Genomic DNA, 20470 nt, shown 5'->3' on the forward strand with positions numbered 1-20470 from the left:
GGTTAAGAGTTGCCTTAAAAATCAGTAAAGTTCTACTGGAACTACTTTTGAGCCAATTTATATTCTTGGAATCCTATCCCCTGGGTTAGGATTATGGTCAGGTGAATTAAAAGCCTGGCATAGGCTTAGAGAATGTAATAGCATATTGCTTACATGTCAAGCAAAAGAATGCAAAGATAATCAACTTTTTGAGTGACAATGAAATTGAGGGATTTTCTACTCATAAACATTTATAAGAAATTTGCTGATTAAGGTATTTCATATTACAACTTTGCAAGAAAAACTTGCTCAAAGCAGGTGAGGAGCTTTCTGTGTATCCTGCTCATCCCCAGTTCAACTTGGATGTTGGCTATGCATAGGATTTATTATATTCATTACCATGAATATAATAAATCATGAATTTATGCCTACTCCCATAAATATTCAAGCCTTGGGATATTGATTTTGGCAGCCATCATATCTTGAAGTGAGTGTGTCAATATATTTAGACTTAGAGACCAAGAGTGATGCCTTTCTCATTAGGAACTCGTTGTAAGTTTCAAGATTCCAAATCAAGGTCATTGAAGATGAAGTTGTCATTTGGTCAGTAGTTGTCTAATAAGAATCATGTCTTCAGGGTTTCATTGTGGATTTTCCCAAAGCCTTATTAAACCTGAATTAGCTGAAATCCGGGTGAACAAATTGGCAACAGCAGTGGTATCCCTCCCTATGTAAACAACCATCAGTGTTGTTTTACTGTTGTAATAAATGAAACATGATTAGCCACCGTGAGTTCATGACCTACCTTTATTGTGCTCAGACTAGTGACAAAAAAACCAAAAAACAAAAACAGTTTTATCCCTCAAGCCATAGAGGTTCCTAAACTATTAGAAACAACCATTTGTTCATTCTTGGTCACATAATGGTAGAAAAAATAGATAATATAATGCTAATTCAGTAGAACCATTCTTCTAATCTATAATGAGTTGAATTGTCTGGGCACAATGAAGTGTGAGGTTTCTCTCTTAAGAGCCCTGGGCTTTTCTCGTAGTGATTCACTGTGAGCCAGTGTGGTCCTTGTAGGCCGAGGTTGGGTAGATGGCAGAAATAAAAAGCATTCTGATAGAGGATGAAGGCATTTTGCTTATGTTATTAGCTGAATGATTCCTTAGCGATATAGGTAAGAGTCCACAAAAATCTATGAAAATTATAAATTGTTATTTTTTAAACTAGACATTAATAAACTCCCTTAATAGTGATAAAGAGCTCCTCTTGACTAAATAAGTCATCCTAACATGGAGTTCAAGTTTTCACAATCGCTTTTAACAGAATAATACAAGATGACAATATAGCTGACTTGCAATTATAATACAATTTCAATTACAATTAGCATACTTTCTAGATTTTCTTTCCCAAATGGAGAGCCCAAAAAGAAGTAACAAAAGACTCATTCATCAAGCAAAGAAGAAAATCCTTTATTTTTTGATGAGCAAAAATAAGAATAAATTGCTGTTCACACTGGATAAGACCATATCAAAAGTGACAGTAAAAATGTACACTGTTGGTGTTATATGGGGATGGGGTTCTCGGTAATTTTGTTTATTATTTATGTTTATTGTTATGTTTTGTCATTAATTATTCAATAAATTTTTATTTAAAAAGTCACCTTAGAAATCTTCTGTGGGGGTGGGAGGGACAAAAGATTACAAACCAAAACTCAGGAGATGGTAACACTGGAATTGATAAAATCACCTGGGATTAGTTGTAAAACTCAACCACCAAACCTCTGCTATCAAGCCTTGCTACAGTCGTGGCTGTCCAGAAAGATTTACAGTTACTTTTCCAAGAAAGGATCCATGGCTTTAAGAATTTCAGAAGTTCTTAAGTTGCTGAAGCTCAAGTAACGGAGTTGAATGCAATCAAAAAAAGAATACCAGGGAGTCAAGGCTTGAGAGGCACATTCTTATCCTAAAGTGACTGCTCAAACCTGACCAGACCAAGTAAATTACGGAAGATACAAAGGAGAGACAAAATGCAGATTACCGTCTTTATTCCTATAACTCAAAAATTTTCTTTGTTGAAGTAGAATTGAACCTTTCTAGGATCCAGACTGGAATATCGGTGACAGCATTTGCGCAGGCTCTTTGCCAAAGTCGGAGGGCCACATAAGAAAACTCCCACTACAGACCTGTAGGAACAGAACAATAGTAAGGGCTAGAATGCGGCAATGATAGAATGGAGAAACTGCCTCTGTTAGGCCTCTACTAATTCCAAGAACCTTGAATAAAAATTCGGTTGTTAACTCCCACGTTCTTCATGGTAGTTTTTTAACCTTTTCTGCGCACAAACCCCAAATATGCTCTCAGCCCTTAACACTCTCAGCACTCAGCCTTCCCTGTTTTGAGAACACAGATGAGAGACATAGGACAGTGCAGTGGGTAAGTGCCAGACTGTGCAGCCAGTCTGTCTGGGTTGTCTGGGCTCAAATCTCAGCTCTGACATTTATCCCACCTGTGGGACTTTGGACACATTTCTTTTTCTTTTTTCTTTTCTTTTTCTTTTTTTTTTTTTGAGATGGAGTCTTGCTCTGTCCCCCAGGCTGGAGTGCAGTGGCACGATCTCTGTTCACTGCAACCTGCACCTCCCAGGTTCAAGCAATTTTCCTGCCTCAGCCTCCTGAGTAGCTGGGACTACAGGCATGCACCAGCACGCCCAGCTAAATTTTGTATTTTTAGTAGAGATGGGGTTTCACCATGTTGGCCAGGCTGGTCTCAAACTCCTGACCTCAAGTGATCCACCTGCCTCAGCCTCCCTAAGTGCTGGGATTACAGGCGTGAGCCACAATGCCCGACAAGGGCAAATTTCTTAACCTCTCTCTGTTTCAGCTTTCCCACCTGTAAAATGGGGATAAAAATAGTACTCACCACATAGGGTTGTTTTAAGGATTAAATAAGAACATGTAAATAAATTAGAAAAACTCCTGGCACGGCCGGGCGCGGTGGCTCACGCTTGTAATCCCAGCACTTTGGGAGGCCGAGGCGGGCGGATCACGAGGTCAGGAGATCGAGACCACGGTGAAACCCCGTCTCTACTAAAAATGCAAAAAAATTAGCTGGGCGTGGTGGCGGGCTCCTGTAGTCCCAGCTACTCGGAGAGGCTGAGACAGGAGAATGGCGTGAACCTGGGAGGCGGAGCTTGCAGTGAGCCGAGATTGCGCCACTGCACTCCAGCCTGGGCGACAGAGCGAGACTCCGTCTCAAAAAAAAAAAAAGAAGAAAAACCCCTGGCACATAGCAAGTACGTATGTATTAGCTCCCATTAAACCCATCCACTGTGAGCTTATCCCTACCTCAAAATTTCTCCTACTGGAGAGGTAGTGTTCTTTCTTGCCAAAGCTAATCTTTCCAACTATGCTCTGGGTCTCACCGTCTTCTTCCTTCTCTCATACCTTTCTCTCTCCCTCTTTTTTAAAAATCTAATTATGGTATAGTTTCTATACCATGAAATTCACCCCTTTGAAGTGTGCAATTTGTGCTTTTTAGCATAGCCACAAAGTTATGCAACCATCACCACTATCTAATTCCAGAACATTTTCATCATTTGCAAAGAAACCCCATCCACATTAGCAGTCCTCATTTCCTCCCAACTACCCTGTCCTACCCAAGACGATCACTTATCTACTTTCTGTCTCTGTGGGTATGCCTATCCTGAATGTTTCACATAAGTGGAATCATACAATACGTGGCCTTTGGTGGCTGATGTTTTTCAGCATGATGTTTTCAAGATTTGTCCATGTTGTAGCATGATTCAGTACTTTGCTTTTTTTAATAGCTAAATAATATTCCAGTTATGTGAATATACTACATTTGCTTCATCCATTCATCTATTGATGGACGCTTGGCTTGTTTTCACTTTGGGGCTACTATGAGTAATGCTGCTATGTACATCATGCACAAGTTTTTGTGTAGACATACATTTTCATTTCTCTTGGGTGTATAACAAGGAGTGGGATTGCTGGGTCATATGGAAACTATGTGATTTTTTTTTTTTTTTTTTTGGAGACAGAGTCTCACACTGTCACCCGGGCTGGAGTACAATGGTATGATCTGGGGTCACTGCAACCTCTGGCTCTCAGGTTCAAGCGATTCTCCTGCCTCAGCCTCCCGAGTAGCTGGGATTACAGGCGCCCACCGCCATGCCCGGCTAATTTTTTTCACCTTTTTTTTTTTTGAGATGGAATCTCGCTGTCGCCCAGGCTGGAGTGCAGTGGCACGATCTCGGCTCACTGCAAGCTCCGCCTCCTGGGTTCACGCCATTCTCCTGCCTCAGCCTCCCGAGTAGCTGGGACTACAGGCGCCTGTCACCGCACCTGGTTAATTTTTTTTTTGTATGTTTAGTAAAGACGGGGTTTCACCGTGTTAGCCAGGATGGTCTTGATCTCCTGACCTCGTGATTCACCCCCCTCAGCCTCCCAAAGTGCTGGGATTACAGGCATGAGCCACCACGCCCGGCCTAATTTTTTGTATTTTTAGCAGAGACAAGGTTTCACTATGTTGGCCAGGCTGGTCTTGAACTCCTGACCTCGTGATCCACCCGCCTTGGCCTCCCAAAGTGCTGGGATTACAGGCGTGAGCCACCGTGCCCGGCTGGAAACTGTGTTTAACACTTTGAGGAACTGCCAAAGAGTTTTCCCTGGGTGTGGTATCATTTCACATTTCCACAAGCAATGTACTAGGACTGCAACTTCTCCACTTCCTTGCTAACACTATTGTCCATCTTTTATTATGGCCATCTTAGTCCTCTCCCCTCTTTCATGTATTTATTTTATTCTATGTACTGGTCCCTGTTCTGTCTATAAATATGCTTAAGCTAAATAAACATTTCCTGACCCTGCTACTCTTCCAACACTATTGACCATGCTTTTCTAATATTTGCTCCCTTGGGTTCTGTGACACCACTTCTCTGTGTACTCCTATTTCTTCCCTGGTTTGTCTTTTTCCCTTCCCATGTAACCTAGGCAGCATTCCTTGGTACTCTGTCCCTGCTAGTCTCTCTCTCTCTCTCTCTCTCTCTCCTGACAACCTCATACTCTCAAAACTTCAGTTACATTCAACATGATAATTAGCATCTTTTATGCTTATATGCTGCTTTAAAATTTACAAAGCATTTTTTCATATATTGTCTCACTTAATTGTCATAACAACCCTGCAAGTGAGTAGAGCAGGCATTCACTAATATGACCCTTGTCTTACAGATGAGGAATCAAGATCAGAGGGTTCAGAAGTTCAAGGTCTCATAACCAGAAAGTGTCAGAACCAGAATAAGGGCCAGGCACGGTGGCTCATTCCTGTAATCCCAGCACTTTGGGAGGCCGAGGTGAGTGAATCACCAGAGGTCAGGAGTATGAGACCAGCCTGGCCAACATGGCGAAACCCTGTCTCTACTAAAAATACAAAAAATTAGCTGGGTGTGGTGGTGGGCACCTGTAATCCTAGCTACTCGGGAGGCTGAGGCAGGAGAACTGTTTGAACCCAGGAGATGGAGGTTGCAGTGAGCTGAGATGGCACCATTGTCCTCCAGCCTGGGTGACAAAGCAAGACTGTGTCTCAAAGAAAAAAAAGGAGAGAACCAGCATGAGGACCCAGGATCATCTGAATCCAAGTCACTAAGTGCTCTAGCCACTGTCTTCCTGAAGCCTTTCCTAATAACCCCATGTGGCCACAGACTTTTCTTCCCTCTAGCATCCATGAACCTCTTTCACGGAGTGCATTATTCTGCTTTGAGGTGATTGTGTGCATCTCTTATTCAAATGTATGCTCCTTGAGGGCAAGAACCATATCCTATTTATCTTTCAACCTCCAAAGCTTCTAGAACGGTGAGAGCTGAGCTTATAAAAGGTAACCAAGGCCGGGCTTGGTGGATCATGCCTGTAATCTCAGCACTTTTGGGGGCTGAGGCAGGTGGATCACCTGATGTCAGGAGTTCGAGATCAGCCTGACCAACATGGTGAAACACCATCTCTACTAAAAATATAAAAAATTAACTGGGCATGGTGGTGGGCACCTGTAATCCCAGCTACGTGGGAGGCTGAGGCAGGAGAATCGCTTGAACCCGGGATTCGGAGATTGCAGCGAGCAGAGATCGTGCCACTGCACTCCAGCCTGGGCGACAAGAGTGAAACTCCATCTCAAAAAAAAAAAAAAAAAAGGTAATCAAGGATATTTGTAGCATTGAATTGATCACCATCTGCCTACTTGTTCAGGGAATCTCAGCTTCATCTCCTTCCCATTGGAATGGCTGATTTCATAGCACCAGGGTTTTTTGTGCTGTAACATGCTCAAAACCCTCCAGAAAGATTGAGCTCAGGTGGCCAGTAAACTAGATAATACCTTTGTTACTTTAAGTAGAGATTATTGAGTCCCCTCCCAGCAAAAATGCATTTGAATTGCTCCAGTTCTCTAGTTTGTTTGGTAGTATAGATCAGAAGTGGGTCCACTTGCCTCACTGTTTGAATGGAGTTTGCTGGGGCAAAAAAAACCTCTTTTCATCAATTTCAAGATCATGACCCTATTTTCCTAAAACCCCAGATGAAATTTCCTCAGTCTTCACCAAGAATCTAAGAATGGCACAAAAAATTTCTGCCCCAGAGATCTTAAGAGTGTTCAATATGTTGTAATACCTTTCCTAAATCCTAACATCCTAACTCCGCACTCATCTTTTTTTTTTTTTTTTTTTTTTTTTTTTGAGACAGAGTTTCCCTCTTGTTGCCCAGGCTGGAGTGCAATGGCTCAATCTCAGCTCACTGCAACCCCTGCCTCCTGGGTTCAAGCGATTCTCCTTGCCTCAGCCTCCCAAGTAGCTGGGATTACAGGCATGTGCCACCACGCCTGGCTAATTTTTGTATTTTTAGTAGAGACGGGGTTTTGCCAAGTTGGCCAGACTGGTCTCGAACTCCTGACCTCAGGTGATCCACCCACCTCGGCCTCCCAAAGTGCTGAGATTACAGGCAGTAAGCCACCACACATGGCCCCTGCAGACTCATCTTACTAGAGGAAAATATACTTACTTGGGGTGGGAGGTAGCTATTGTAGAAAACTCATTGTCCCACATTGGTCTCCCAAAGGAGGTTTTCTGTTTCAGACCTGTCACGATGTCAGTGGCCTTGTGAAAGTTTAATGCTGCATGACCAACCTGGATTCAGAGGAATAAAAGTTAGAAAAACCAAGTCCTAGGCTGGGCGCTGTGGCTCATGCCTGTAATCCCAGTACTTTGGGAGGCCAAGGTGGGTGGATCACCTGAGGTCAGGAGTTCGAGACTAGCCTGACCAACATGGTGAAACCCCATCTCTACTAAAAATTCAAAATTAGCTGGGCGTGGGGGTGCATGCCTGTAATCCCAGTTACTCGGGAGGCTAAGGCAGGAGAATTGCTTAAACCCAGGAGGCGGAGGTTGTGGTGAGCCAAGATCGCGCCATTGCACTCCAACCTGGGCAACAAGAGCGAAACTCCATCTCAAAAAGAAAAAAAAAGAAGAAAGAAAAGAAAAACCAAGTCCCGATAGCTGCCTCTTCTTTCCACCACTTTTAAATTTGTGTGTGAGTGTGAGGGCAGGTAAGAAATCATAAGAAATAACTTCTAATCCATATGCACTATCTTCGTCTGACATTCGTCTTATGTTTAGTAGGGGAATTAGTGTGTTATTTGGACTCACAATATTGCTGTCCCATCCGGTGAGGAAGAGATGGTAGTTTAAAAAACCCACTTTGCCTAATTCCTCCATCTCCTGTTCCAGGGAAGTCAACAGGTTGTTGAACCAGGAAAAGGCACCTGTCTCCCTGCAGATCCAGTAGAAATAGATCTGAAATCAGCAAGAGAGAACATAGCCTTATTAGGTGACCTTAAAAATCACATTTATAGAGCCGCAAACTTTAGGCAGCAGGAATGTTCAGAGTTCTGACAATCTTCCTTAGGAACGAGCCTTCCAACATCTTTGGTCAGGGTGATCTTAAACTCCAAATTGAAAAGAAGACCCTGTTCTTATGATAAATCTGTAGAAGTAGATGTCCTGGCCAAGAGAAGTGATCACTTATTCTCATAACTCCAGGGATAGGTTGCTTCCTTATCAATTGTAAAGAGCTTAGCCCAAGAAGGCAATAGACTTGTCAGACTCAGGCCAGATGAAAAGTGATATACGGGATTATACCTTTTTTGTTTTGAGGTTGTGGTCTGCACACTGGAATTTGTACCAGATGGATTTCAAGATAGAAGCAAAGGGGGTGACCCCAATTCCTGCTCCAACCAGCACAGCCACTTCATACTGGAAAACATCCTCACTGGCTGTGCCAAAGGGACCATCCACTTCAATCCTGGCAGAAGACAGAAGATAACGGGCAACTGAAGACTCCCCTCCACCTCCAACCTCAAACATCCTCCCAGAAACATAGTTGTTCCCATGGCTGACTTCTGCATATTTATTATAATACTATTCTATTATACCAAACTTAAGGTTCTACGAAGAATTGCTTTCTCTTTTCTGCCAGTCTGCATCCTGGTCTGGGACTCTCCTGGTCTCAAGGACCTACCTGGGAATTGGTGAATATTGTTGTTCAAAAGCCCTTATGAGATTTTCTGTCCAGTCCCCTGCTGCTCGGATATGAATGGAGAAGAAATCTTCCTCTGGAGCAGAGGTCAAAGTAAAAGGATGCCATTCCAGGAGAGAGATTGAGGGGCAATTAACAAAGATATACTGCCCCACTTCCATGCTGAAGCCACGCTTGTTCATCTGCAATTCCAAAACTTTGGATGGGTGCATAACAACCTGTGAATGAAGCACATAGACCAAAGACGACAAACTCTAATGGCAACAGGGACAGGCAGATAAAGCAAATGAGTGAAGCTGGAGGGCTGGTGACAGTGGTGAACTACAAACACAAGTCCTCTCTAAAGAGGGCAGCAGCTACTTAGCTCCAGACAGTGGTTGCAATATGAAACCATGACAGTGTTATCAGGTTTCCTGATTCTTCAAGAGTAGCAAGAAATAGCTTTTAAAAAATCAAACAAAAGCTTCCATCCAGATTTTTAAATGTTGGCAAACAATTCAACTTTATAAACAAACATTGTGTGCACCAAACAAAATATATCTGTGGACTAGCTCTGGCCCAGGCTGCCTGTTTGCAACCTCTGACATAGACTCATCCTGATGATTTTGGCCAAGTCCCTCTTTCCCAGTTCTGTCCAGTGCTGGAGGAACTGAGGTATGCCAACCCAAGTTCTTCTTCTTCTTTTTTTTTTTTTTTTTGAGACAGAACCTCTCTCTGTCACCCAGGCTGGAGGGCAGTGGCACGATTTTGACTCACTGCAACCTCTGCCTCCCCAGTTCAAGCGATCCTCCTGCCTCAGCCTCCCAAGTAGCTGGAATTACAGGTGGGCACCACCACGCTCAGCTAATTTATTTTTATTTTTATTTTTTTTAGAGATGGGGTTTCGCCATGTTGGCCAGGCTGGTCTCGAACTCCTGACCTCAACAGATCTGCCCTCCTCGGCCTCCCAAAGTGCTGGGACTACCACCCACCGTGCCCAGCTTCCAAGTTCCTCTTTATTCCCTTCAGAGTGACAACATAAAAATTTAGTTCTGTAGTCCGATAGAAGATAACTCTTATCACAGCAAGAGGAAAGTGCATATTCTTTACCTTGGTAATCACAACCTTCTGCTGGGAGCGGTAAAACCGGAGGATCCTTTCACAGATATAAAGAATGACCGGTGCGAGGATCCACTTCCAAGACTGCACAGAGACAGGGTTAAGAATGAGATTACACATTAATTTCTTGTTTAAGACTTATTTGTGTAGCAGTTCATCCTTCATTCTTTACTGAGTTCTCCAATGTGTATCATTTTTAAGCTACTAATTTCACCAAATCTGGAAGATGGAAATAGAAAAAATAAAGGACAATGGTTTCGTTTGCTAATCTGTTATTCATAAAACAGACCATTTCCTAAAAATTTACAAGTCTGACCAAGAAGCAGGAGAAAAGCACAGAAATGGGGCACATGGTAAATATTCTTATTCTTAAATTACATATAAAATTTGATTTTAAGGCCTGGCGCAGTGGCTCATCCTAGCACTTTAGGAGGCCGAGGCGGGCAGATTGCCTGATCTCAGGAGTTGGAGACCCAGCCTGGGCAACATAGCGAAACCCTGTCTCTACTAAAAATACAAAAAATTAGCTGCGCCTGGTGGTGCGCGCTTGTAATTCCAGCCACATGGGATGCTGAGGCATAAGAATCGCTTGAACCCAGGAGGCAGCAGAGGTTGCAGTGAGCTGAAATCACGCCACTGCACTCCAGCCTGGGCAACAGAGCAAGACACTGTCTTCAAAAAAATAAAATAAAATAAGATTTAATTTTAAGAATCTAAGACTGTCTTCGAGGACAGCTTGTCTAATCTAAAAAACCAACAGAGAAAGTAGATGTGAAATAGAAGCAGACTATTAAAAACAAAACAAACACAAAAAAGGGAAAGCATGTGACTGATGCTACTGGTACATAAAACTCAGTACTTATCCATCACCTCCTTTCTCAAGTGCTTAAACATTTAACATAGTAATGTTTTTTTACCTTGTCTACATTTTTTTTAAAGGCAGCTTTTTGGCCAGGCGCGGTGGCTCACGCCTGTAATCCTAGCACCTTGGGAAGCCAAGGCGTGTGGATCACTTGAGGTCAGGAGTTCAAGACAAGCCTGGCCAACATGGTGAAACCCCATCTCTGCTAAAAATACAAAAATTAGCCGAGTGTGGTGGTGGGTGCCTATAGTCCCAGCCACTCGGGAGACTGAGGAAAGAGAATCACTTGAACCGAGGAGGTCGCAGTGAGCCCAGGTCGCGCCACTGCATTCCAGCCTGGGTGACAGAGCGAGACTCCGTCTCAAAATAAATAAATAAAATAAATAAATAAATAAAGCAGCTTTTCTATCCCTGAGATCTTTGCAAAGCAGCAGTTTGCTTCTACCTGCACAGGAACTACTAAAAATGTACTTCCTAGCAATACCAAATTATGTCCTTTCTTGCACAGTTGCTCAAGGGTGATACATTGGGACTGTGTGAAGTGAGGTTTTTTAAGCTGGTGCAAGCAAATAACTTCCTTGAGTATCTCTAGGGAAGGTAGAGGCAGAGATGGGACAAGTGAAGCAGAGTGAACATTATGCAATTCAGTGCTATTTCTTATTTGAAGAAAATTCCCCAGCTGAATTTGAGGAAAAACATATTTAAGAAATGGATAATAACAATGTGAAAAAAATATTGGCCTCAGAAATAGAGTAATAAATATTAAAACAAGATACCATTTTAGTCTCTCAAATTGAAAAACAATTTTGAGTAATAATGTCCAGCATTAACTGGGATTCAGGGAAATAGGAGTGTTCACGTGGGCATGCAAATTGAACATGCATTTCACATGGGTGAAAATGCAAATTGGCAACATCTTCCCAGAGAGCAATTGAGCAGTACATCTCAATAGCCTCAAAAGCATTCCTTCTCTTCATTTCTCAGGAAATGAAGATAAATAATTAAGGTGTGAAAAAGTATTATACATGAGTAAAGTAATGGCCACAATGTTTACTTTAAAAAATGATTAAAATGGTATATATACCATACACATATTTTCTTTTTCTTTCTTTCTTTCTTTCTTTTTCTTTCTTTCTTTCTTTCTTTTCTTCTTTCTTTCTTTTCTTTCTTTCTTTTTTTCTTTCTTTCTTTCTTTCTTCTTTCTTTCTTTCTTTCTTCTTTCTTTCTTCTTTCTTTCTTTCTTTCTTTTCCTTCCTTCCTTCCTTCCTTCCTTCCTTCCTTCCTTTCTTTTTTTTTTTTGACAGAGTCTCACTCCGTGCAGTCACACAGTCTCAGCTCACTGCAACCCCTGCCACCTGGGTTCAAGCAACTCTCCTGCTTCAGCCTCCCAGGTAGCTAAAACTACAGGCATGCACCACCACACCTGGCGAATTTTTGCATTTTCAGTAGAGATGGGGATTCACCATGCTGGCCAGGCTGGTCTGGAACTGCTGGCCTCAAATGATCCACCTGCCTCAGCCTCCCAAAGTGCTGGGATTACAGGCATGAGCCACCACTCCTGGCCAACTATTTTAAAACAAATGTTTCAAGGCCGGGTGCGGTGGCTCACGCCTGTAATCCCAACACTTTGGGAGGCTGAGGCAGGTGGATCACCTGAGGTCGGGAGTTCGAGACCAGTCTGGTCAACATGGCAAAACCCTGTCTCTACTAAAAATACAAAAATTAGCTGGGTGTGGTGGTGCGCACCTGTAGTCCCAGCTACTTGGGAAGCTGAGGCAGGAGAATCACTTGAACCCAGGAGGCGGAGGTTGCAGTGAGCCAAGATCGCATCACTGCATTCTAGCCTGAGTAACAGAGGGAGACTCTGTCTCAAAACAAAAAATAATGTTTCAAAGGAAAGCATCCATGATATCAATCAAGGAAAAACATTATTTCCTCTAGGTGGTAGAACTCTATGAAATTTTTTATTTACTTCTAATATTTTTTGTATTTTCCAAACTTTCTACAATAAATGTATATTATTTTTCTAATTTTTAAATGGGGTGAATATGGAGAGAGTATTTTTTAAATGTTTATGGAAGAAACAAAGCAATACATTCAGGTGGCAAAACTGGTGTTCTCTCTCTTAAGAGTATTACACGACCAACCAAAGCAACCCCTAAGTTTTAACGATACCAAATAGGCCAACTATAACTTAACTCAGCTAATAGATGAGAAAAAGACAGAAGCTGATGTGCAAGATAAGACAAGGTATTAACCATCTTAGCTGATAAGCTTTCCTAATAATCTGTAAATAGCTCCCTATCTTTTTTTCAAGATAATTAAATTGTTTATTGATTACACATGATAATGGATGATACACAAGCTTCATTCCCATCTATAATTTTATCTGGTACCATTATTCAATTTAGATATATTGCATAGAATGTGCCAACCATCATTTTTATAACCAATAATTCCATGATTTTGCTTGGGTAGTCCCTTTCAATGGTGAACTTCAGGTCACAACAGTAACTATCAGTTCAATTACACCAAGGCTTCTGAAGACAATGGCTTCTCCACCTAAGCAGGTTGTATATAAATTCCAAATAGAACCTGGCATCACCCTGAAGGAATTCTAACTTCACACTGTTGGGGAAATTTACCAAGATGGCTTCAGAGTAGACTAACTTTACACAGCACATTAAAAAAAAAGACATTTATTCAGCGTCATGATCAGACTATTACATTTAGCAATCTTTTGCATGGGTGCAAAAAAAAATCTACATTAAAACCCTTTATTGGAATGCTTTACACTTTCCATAGAACAGAAACTAAAATAACCTGTTATACAATTAGTAACAAATACAGTCCTCGAGTTTTTTGCCCATACACACGAGTATTTGTATAAAACATGTCTTCTTTGTGGCAGCTAGGCCCTGCCACCACTGTGCTTGGCTGAGTTCATGAATCTGTTGTAACCTGTAGCTTCTCTGTCACTTCTCTGGCTCTCCTCTCCTGCTAAGCTTTGTTTCCTAATTAACATCTTCTGCCACTGCCATAGCTACTGCTGCTACTGGAACCGCCATAGCTACTTTGGTTTGGTGGTTTGGCAAAGTATTGGCCTCCATCACCCTAGGGGCCAGAGCTTCTGCTCCAAAGTTTCCTCCCTTCATGGGTCCAAAATTTGAAGACTGATTGTTGTAATTGCCAAAATCATTGTAACTTCCACCACCTCCAAAATTGCTTCCACTACCACTTCCAAAGCCACCTCTGCCTCCCTCGTTACAGCTGTCAAAGCTGCCACTCCCACCATAGCCACTGTCCTGGTTTCCACAACCCCGTCCACCACTTCCATAGCCTCTGCTTCCTCCAGAGTAACCAAGGCCACCTCCTGGATAACCACCATCACTACCAAATCCATTATAGCCATCCCCACTGCCACCATATCCACCACCACCATGGCTGCCACCAAAGCCACCATGACCACTGAAGTTTCCTCCACAATCAAAGTTGTCATTCCCACCGAAACCACCTCCACAACCACTTCGACCTCTTTGGCTGGATGAAGCACTAGCCATCTCTTGCTTTGACAGGGCTTTCCTAACTTCACAGTTGTGGCCATTCACAGTATGGTATTTCGGAATGACAATCTTATCCACGGAGTCATGGTCGTCAAAGGTTACAAAGGCAAAGCCCCTTTTCTTGCCACTGCCTCAGTCATGATTTCAATCACTTCCATTTTTCCAAACTGTTCAAAGTAATCTCTTACGTGATGTTCTTCAGTGTCTTCTTTAATGCCGCCAACAAATATCTTTTTCACAGTTAAGTGGGCACCTGGTCTTTGAGAATCTTCTCTTGAGACAGTTCTCTTTGGTTCCACAACTCGTCCATCCACCTTGTGTGGCCTTGCATTCGTGGCTGCATCCACCTCATCCACAGTGGCATATGTGACAAACCTACAGCCCCCGGAGTGCTTGGTGTTTGGATCTCTCATTACCACACAGTCTGTGAGCATTCCCCATCGCTCAAAATGGCTCCTCAGGCTCTCATCAGTTGTTTCAAAGCTCAAACCTCCAATGAAGAGCTTCCTCAGCTGTTTGAGCTCTTTAGGAGACTCTGACTTAGACATGACGGCAGGGAGAAGAGAGACTTTAACGATGCTTCTTCGGCGGCGTACATGGGCAGAAAGGCAATAGCTCCCTATCTTTAAGGTCCTCTTGTCTACTAGTCTGCTAATACAGATCCCTGGTTATGACCTTATAATTTCCTCTGACTTTAGAAATGAAATGTGCTATTAACATATCCCAGGTATGTCCTTCCAAAATTACTTTTTTTTTTTTGAGATGGGGTTTTTCTCTGTCAACCAGGCTGGAGTGCAGTGGTGCCATCACAGCTCACTGCAGCCTCAACCTCCTGAGCTCAAGTGATCCTCCCTTCTTAGCCTCCCATGTAGCTGGAACCAAAGGCGTGCATCACCATGCCCGGATAATTTTTTAATATTCTGTAGAGACAAGGTATTCCTATGTTGCTCAGATTGGTCTCGAACTCTTGGGCTCAAGCAGTCCTCCTGCCTCAGCCTCCCAAAGTGCTGGGATTACAGGCATGAGCCACTGTGCCCCACCCAAAATTACTTTTTTTTTTTTAACTTCTATTTTAGGTTCAGAGGTACATGTGCAGTTTTGTTATAGAGGTAAACTACATGTCACAGGGGTTTGGTGTACAGATTATTTCATCACCCACGTAATAAGCATAGTACCCATTAGATAGTTTTTTGATCCTCTCTCTCCACCCTTTCTCCACTCTCAAGTAGGCCCCAATGTGTGTTATTCCCTTCTTTGTGTGCATATTTACTCAATGTTTAGCTATCATTTATAAATGAGAACATGTGATATTTGGTTTTCTGTTTCTACATTAGTTTGCTTAGGATAATGGCCTCCAGCTCCATCCATCTTGCTGCAAAGGACATGATCTTGTTATTTTTTATGGCTGCATAGTATTCCATGGTATATACGTACCACATTTTCTTTATCCAGTCTACCATTGATGGGCATTTAGGTGGATTCCATGTCTTTGCAATTTTGAATAGTGCTGCAATGAACACACAAGTGCATGTGTCTTTGTTGTAGAATGATTTATATTCCTTTGGGTATATACTCAGTAATGGGATTGCTAGGTCAAACGGTAATCTGTTTTCAGTTCTTTCAGGAATTACCACACTGCTTTCCACAACGGCTGAACTAATTTACATTTCCACCAGCACTGTATAAGTGCTCCATTTTCCCTGCAATCTCACCAGCATCTGTTATTTTTTGACTTTTTAACAATAGCCATTCTGACTGGCGTGAGATGGTGTGTCATTGTGGTTGGATTTGCATTTCTCTAATGATCGGTGACGTTGAGCATTTTTTCATATGCTTGTTGGCTGTGTGTGTGTCTTCTTTTGAAAAGTGTTTCTTTATGTCCTTTGCCCACTTTTTTTTTGAGACTTTGCGCACTTTGTTATGGGATAATTTGTTTTTTGTTGTTGTTGTTGTTGTTGTTAATTTGTTTAGGTTCCTTATAGATGCTAGATATTAGACCTTTGTCAGATGTGTAGTTTGCAAATATTTTCTCCCATTCTGTAGGTTGTTTGTTTACTCTCTTGATAGTTGCTTTTGCTGTGCAGAAGCTCTTTAGTTTAATTAGATCCCATTCATCAATTTTCATTTTTGTTGCATTTGCTTTTGGTGTCTTCATCATGAAATCTTTGTCAGGGCCTATGTCCTGAATGGTATTGCCTAGGTTGTCTTCCAGGATGGTTGTCTTCCACAGTGTTTATAGTTTGGGGTTTTACATTTAAGTCTTTAATCCACTTTGAGTTGGTTTTTGTATATGGTGTAAGGAAAGAGTCCAGTTTCAATCTTCTTCATAGCCGGTTATCACAGCACCACCTATTGAACAGGGAGTCCTTTCCCCACTGCTTATTTTTGTTGACTTTGTTAAAGATCAGATGGGCATGGGTATGCAACATTATTTCTGGGCTCGCTATTCTGTTCCATTGGTCTGTGTGTCTGTTTTTATACCAGTACTATGCTGTTTTGGTTGCTGTAGCCTTGTTGTATAGTTTGAAGTTGGGTAACATGATGCCTCCAGCTTTGTTCTTTTTGCTTAGGATTGCCTTGGCTATTTGGGCTGTTTTTTGGTTTTATATGAATTTTGAGAGTTTTTTTTCTTATTCTGTGAAGAATGTCATTGGTAGTTTGGTAGGAATAGTGTTGAATCTGTAAATTGATTTGGGCAGTAGGGCCATTTTAATGATATTGATTCTTCCTATCCATCAGTATGGAATGTTTTTCCATTTGTTTGTGTCATCTCTAATTTCTTTGAAAAGTATTTTGTAACTCTCATTGTAGAGATCTTTCACCTCCCTGGTTGGCTGTATTCCTAGGTATTTTATTTTTTTTGTGGCTATTGTAAATGGGATTGCATTCTTGATTTGGCTCTCAGCTTGGGTGTTGTTGAAGTATAGCAATGCTACTGATTTTTGCACATTGATTTTGTATCCTGAAACTTTGCTGAAGCTGTTTATCAGATCTAGGAGCTTTTGGACATAGACTATGGGGTTTTCTAGGTATAGAATCATATTGTCTGCAAACAGGGATAGTTTGACTTTTCGTCTTCCTATTTGGATGCCTTTTATTTCTTTCTTCTGCCTGATTGCTCTGGCCAGGACTTCCAGCACTATGTTAAATAGGAGTGGTAAGAGAGTGCATCCTTGTCTTGTTCCAGTTTTCAAGGGGAATGCCTCCAGCTTTTGCCCATTCAGTATGATGTTGGCTGTGGGTTTGTCATAGATGGCTCTTGTTATTTTGAAATATGTTCCTGCAATGCCTAGTTTGCTGAGAGTTTTTCATATGAAGGAATGTTGAATTTTATTGAAAGCCTTTTGTGTATCTACTGAGATGATCATATGGTTTTTGTCTGTAGTTCTCTTTATGTGATGAATCATATTTATTGATTTGCATATGTCAAACCAAACTTGCATTCCAGGGATAAAGCCTGCTTGATCGTGGTGGATTAGCTTTTTGATGTGCTGCTGGATTCAGTTTGCCAGTATTTTGTTGAGGATTTTTTCATCGATGATCATCAAGGATATTGGCCTGAAGTTTTCTTTTTTCGTTGTATCTCTGCCACGTTTTGGTATCAGGATGATGCTGGCCTCATAGAGTGAGTCAGGAAGGAGACCCTCCTCCTCAATTTTTTTGCAATAGTTTCAGTAGGAATGGTACCAGATCTTCTTTATACATCTGGAAGAATTTGGCTGTGAATCTATCTGGTCCCGGGCTTTTTTTGGTTGTAGGCTTTTTTATTACTGATTCAGTTTTGGAACTCAATATTGGTCTGTTCAGGGATTAAATTTCTTCGTGGTCTGGTCTTGGGAGGTTGTATGTGTCCAGGAATTTATCCATTTCTTCTAGATTTTTTTTCTTTAGTTTGTGTGCATAGAGATGTTCATAGTAGTCTCTGAGGGTTTTTTTTTTTTTAATTTCTGTGGGGTGGGGTCAGTCGTAATGTCCTCTTTGTCATTTCTGATTGTGTTTTTTGGATTGTCTCTGTTTTTTCTTTATTAGTGTAGCTAGTGGTCTATTCTTTATTTGTGTAGCTAGCGGTCTATTCTTTATTTGTGTAGCTAGCAATCTATCTATCTTATTACAAAATTACTTTCTAAATAGGTAATATATGTATATGGTACAAAATCTGAAAGTACAACAGTACAACAGTAAAAAGCAAATCCTCCTGCCCCTCCAGATCCCCAGAGGTAATGTTATTATTTTGTGAGTTCTTCTGGAGAACATGCATTTAAATGATCTTTTCAATGCAAATGATAGGAGACTATACACACTGCCCTGCCTTTTACATTTAACATTTTAGAGACTGGTCCCTATTAGTGTCTATGGTGCTGTCTCTTTTGTTTTACTGGTTGCAGACTATTGCACTGCATGAAAGTCCCAAAATGTAACTAGTTCTCCATTGATGGACACTTGTTTCCAATATTTTTTTCTATTAAACAATACTGTAATGAATAACTTAATGCATGTAATTTAACACATATTTAAGTATATTTGTGGAATAAATTGGAAGTCGAGTTTTAAAGCTTAATTGCTACTGCCAAATCACTCTCTACAAGCAGTTGTATAGGTTTACACTCTCACCAGCAATGCATAAGAGCATTTCTCCACACGCTTGCCAACACCATACATTAGCAGGTTTTTTTTATCTTTGCTAATCTGTTAGGTTAACAGATTCTTGTAGTTTTATTTGGCATTTTTTCCATTATGAATAACATTAAGCATCATTTCATATATTTAAGATAAAGGTATATCTCCATTTCTGAGATCATTCTGTTCATATCTTCTATTTCTCTTTTTATTATGTTATTAGGCTTTTTCTTATTGATTTCTAGGAGTTATTTATATATTAGAAAATTAGTCCATGGCCTGTGAGTTGTAAATACTTTTCCTATTTGGTAATTTTTTGTCTATCTTTATTTACAATGGGAATTTTTGTTTGTTTGTTTGTTTGTTTTGACACAGGATCTCACTGTCACCCAGGCTGGAGTGCAGTGGCATGATTACAGCTCACTGCAGCCTCAACCTCCCAGGCTCAAGTAATCCTTTCACCTCACCCTCCACACCACCGTGCCCAACTAATTTTTGTATTTTTTGTAGAGATGGGGTTTTGCCATGTTGCCCAGGCTGGTCTCAAACTCCTGGGCTCAAGCAATCCACCCACCTCAGCCTCCCAAATTGCTGGGATTACAGGTCTGAGCCACTGGGCCCGGCTTGATGGGGATTTCTTTTACCATGCAAAATTATCTCTTCTTTTATGGCTTCAGGGTGGTTTATCTTATTTAGAAACATGTTCCTCCACTTCAGTATTAGAAAAAAACTTCCCATGTGGTCTTAAAGTGCTTTTATGGTTTTTTTGCTTCATGTATCCTCGATTCATATTTTAGTGCAAGGCATGAAATGAAGATATAGCTTTTTTCCCAGATGATGATCTTATTGTACTAAAAATTATTAATTTATCCTTTTCCTGCTGAATTAAAATGCCAACTTTAGAAGACTTTTTGTTTTATGTATTTTTCCTGTTCCAGATGAGAACTAAGCTATTGCTCTTAATCCTGAATCTGATTTAAAGACCCTAATCATTCTCAGAGTACTTTGAGGCACTGCAAATCAACCTTCCCCTTCCATTTACTCCTCAATATAACCTATTTTGTGAGCAAGCAAAGGTAAATAATAATATCTGCAAGAATTACCCTGGGGCACACCTTGAGTTCCCTAGAACATAATTTCATGATCGCCCAGTATCTAACAAAAATTTCCAAGCATATTCTTAGAACACCAAAGAAAGCCCGCTTCAAGAATGCTTTATTTCCCCCCAGAATTTGACTGGAATATCACAGCTGAGCTTTGGGACAGTATAGTGGTCAAGAGTTCAAACCTCTGGAATCCAAAAGGCCTGGGCTTGTATTCAAGCTCCACTACTTACTTACTGTAAGAGCTTGTCAGTTTACTTAATCTCTTGGAATCCTGTCCTTTTGTTTCAAAATTTAGACAAAAAAGAAGTAATATCTCATAGGTTATTGCTATATATAAATGAAATAATCCATATTATGCAGCAAGACTGGCAGATGATAAACACAATTAATAATGTGGGCTATCATTATTACCTTTGCAGAGGGTCTCGCAACATGCAAGAACTATTAGTTTTTTCTCTTCAAGATTCCCTTGTAACTGCCTGTTGCCAGTGATATTGGAAGTTTCTTAAAGGTAGGAACCCCATGGATATCCTTCATAAGACCCAGCACAGGACTGAACTAATAATAATGATGATAATAACAATAAGAGTAATAATAAGAATAATAACAGTAACAGCTCCTAACAAGAGTCTGTCCTTGCCCATAG

At 41.1% G+C, this 20470-nt stretch overlaps 1 protein-coding gene and 1 pseudogene across 7 annotated transcripts in view; both read right to left on the reverse strand.

The window, feature by feature from the left end:
- Positions 1-1433: 1433 nt before the first annotated feature.
- The window catches only part of NOX1 (NADPH oxidase 1), a 41892-nt gene continuing 22855 nt past the window's right edge, over positions 1434-20470 (reverse strand). For 6 of the 7 annotated variants that reach the window (XM_063635084.1, XM_063635086.1, XM_063635085.1 and 3 more), the window contains 6 exons: positions 9668-9760; positions 8561-8796; positions 8182-8344; positions 7690-7836; positions 7046-7170; positions 1434-2167 (listed from right to left, as the gene is read on the reverse strand). In XM_063635084.1, coding sequence (XP_063491154.1) covers positions 2041-2167; positions 7046-7170; positions 7690-7836; positions 8182-8344; positions 8561-8796; positions 9668-9760 — 891 coding nt within the window. In that variant the 3' untranslated portion in view covers positions 1434-2040. The remainder of the gene's footprint in view (positions 2168-7045; positions 7171-7689; positions 7837-8181; positions 8345-8560; positions 8797-9667; positions 9761-20470) is intronic. The other variant, XM_055269408.2, reaches the window with a different exon arrangement.
- LOC129476433 (heterogeneous nuclear ribonucleoprotein A1-like) lies at positions 12851-14718 on the reverse strand (annotated as a pseudogene).

The sequence above is a fragment of the Symphalangus syndactylus genome, chromosome X (genome assembly GCF_028878055.3).
Source record: "Symphalangus syndactylus isolate Jambi chromosome X, NHGRI_mSymSyn1-v2.1_pri, whole genome shotgun sequence".
In the NCBI taxonomy this organism is placed as follows: domain Eukaryota; kingdom Metazoa; phylum Chordata; class Mammalia; order Primates; family Hylobatidae; genus Symphalangus; species Symphalangus syndactylus.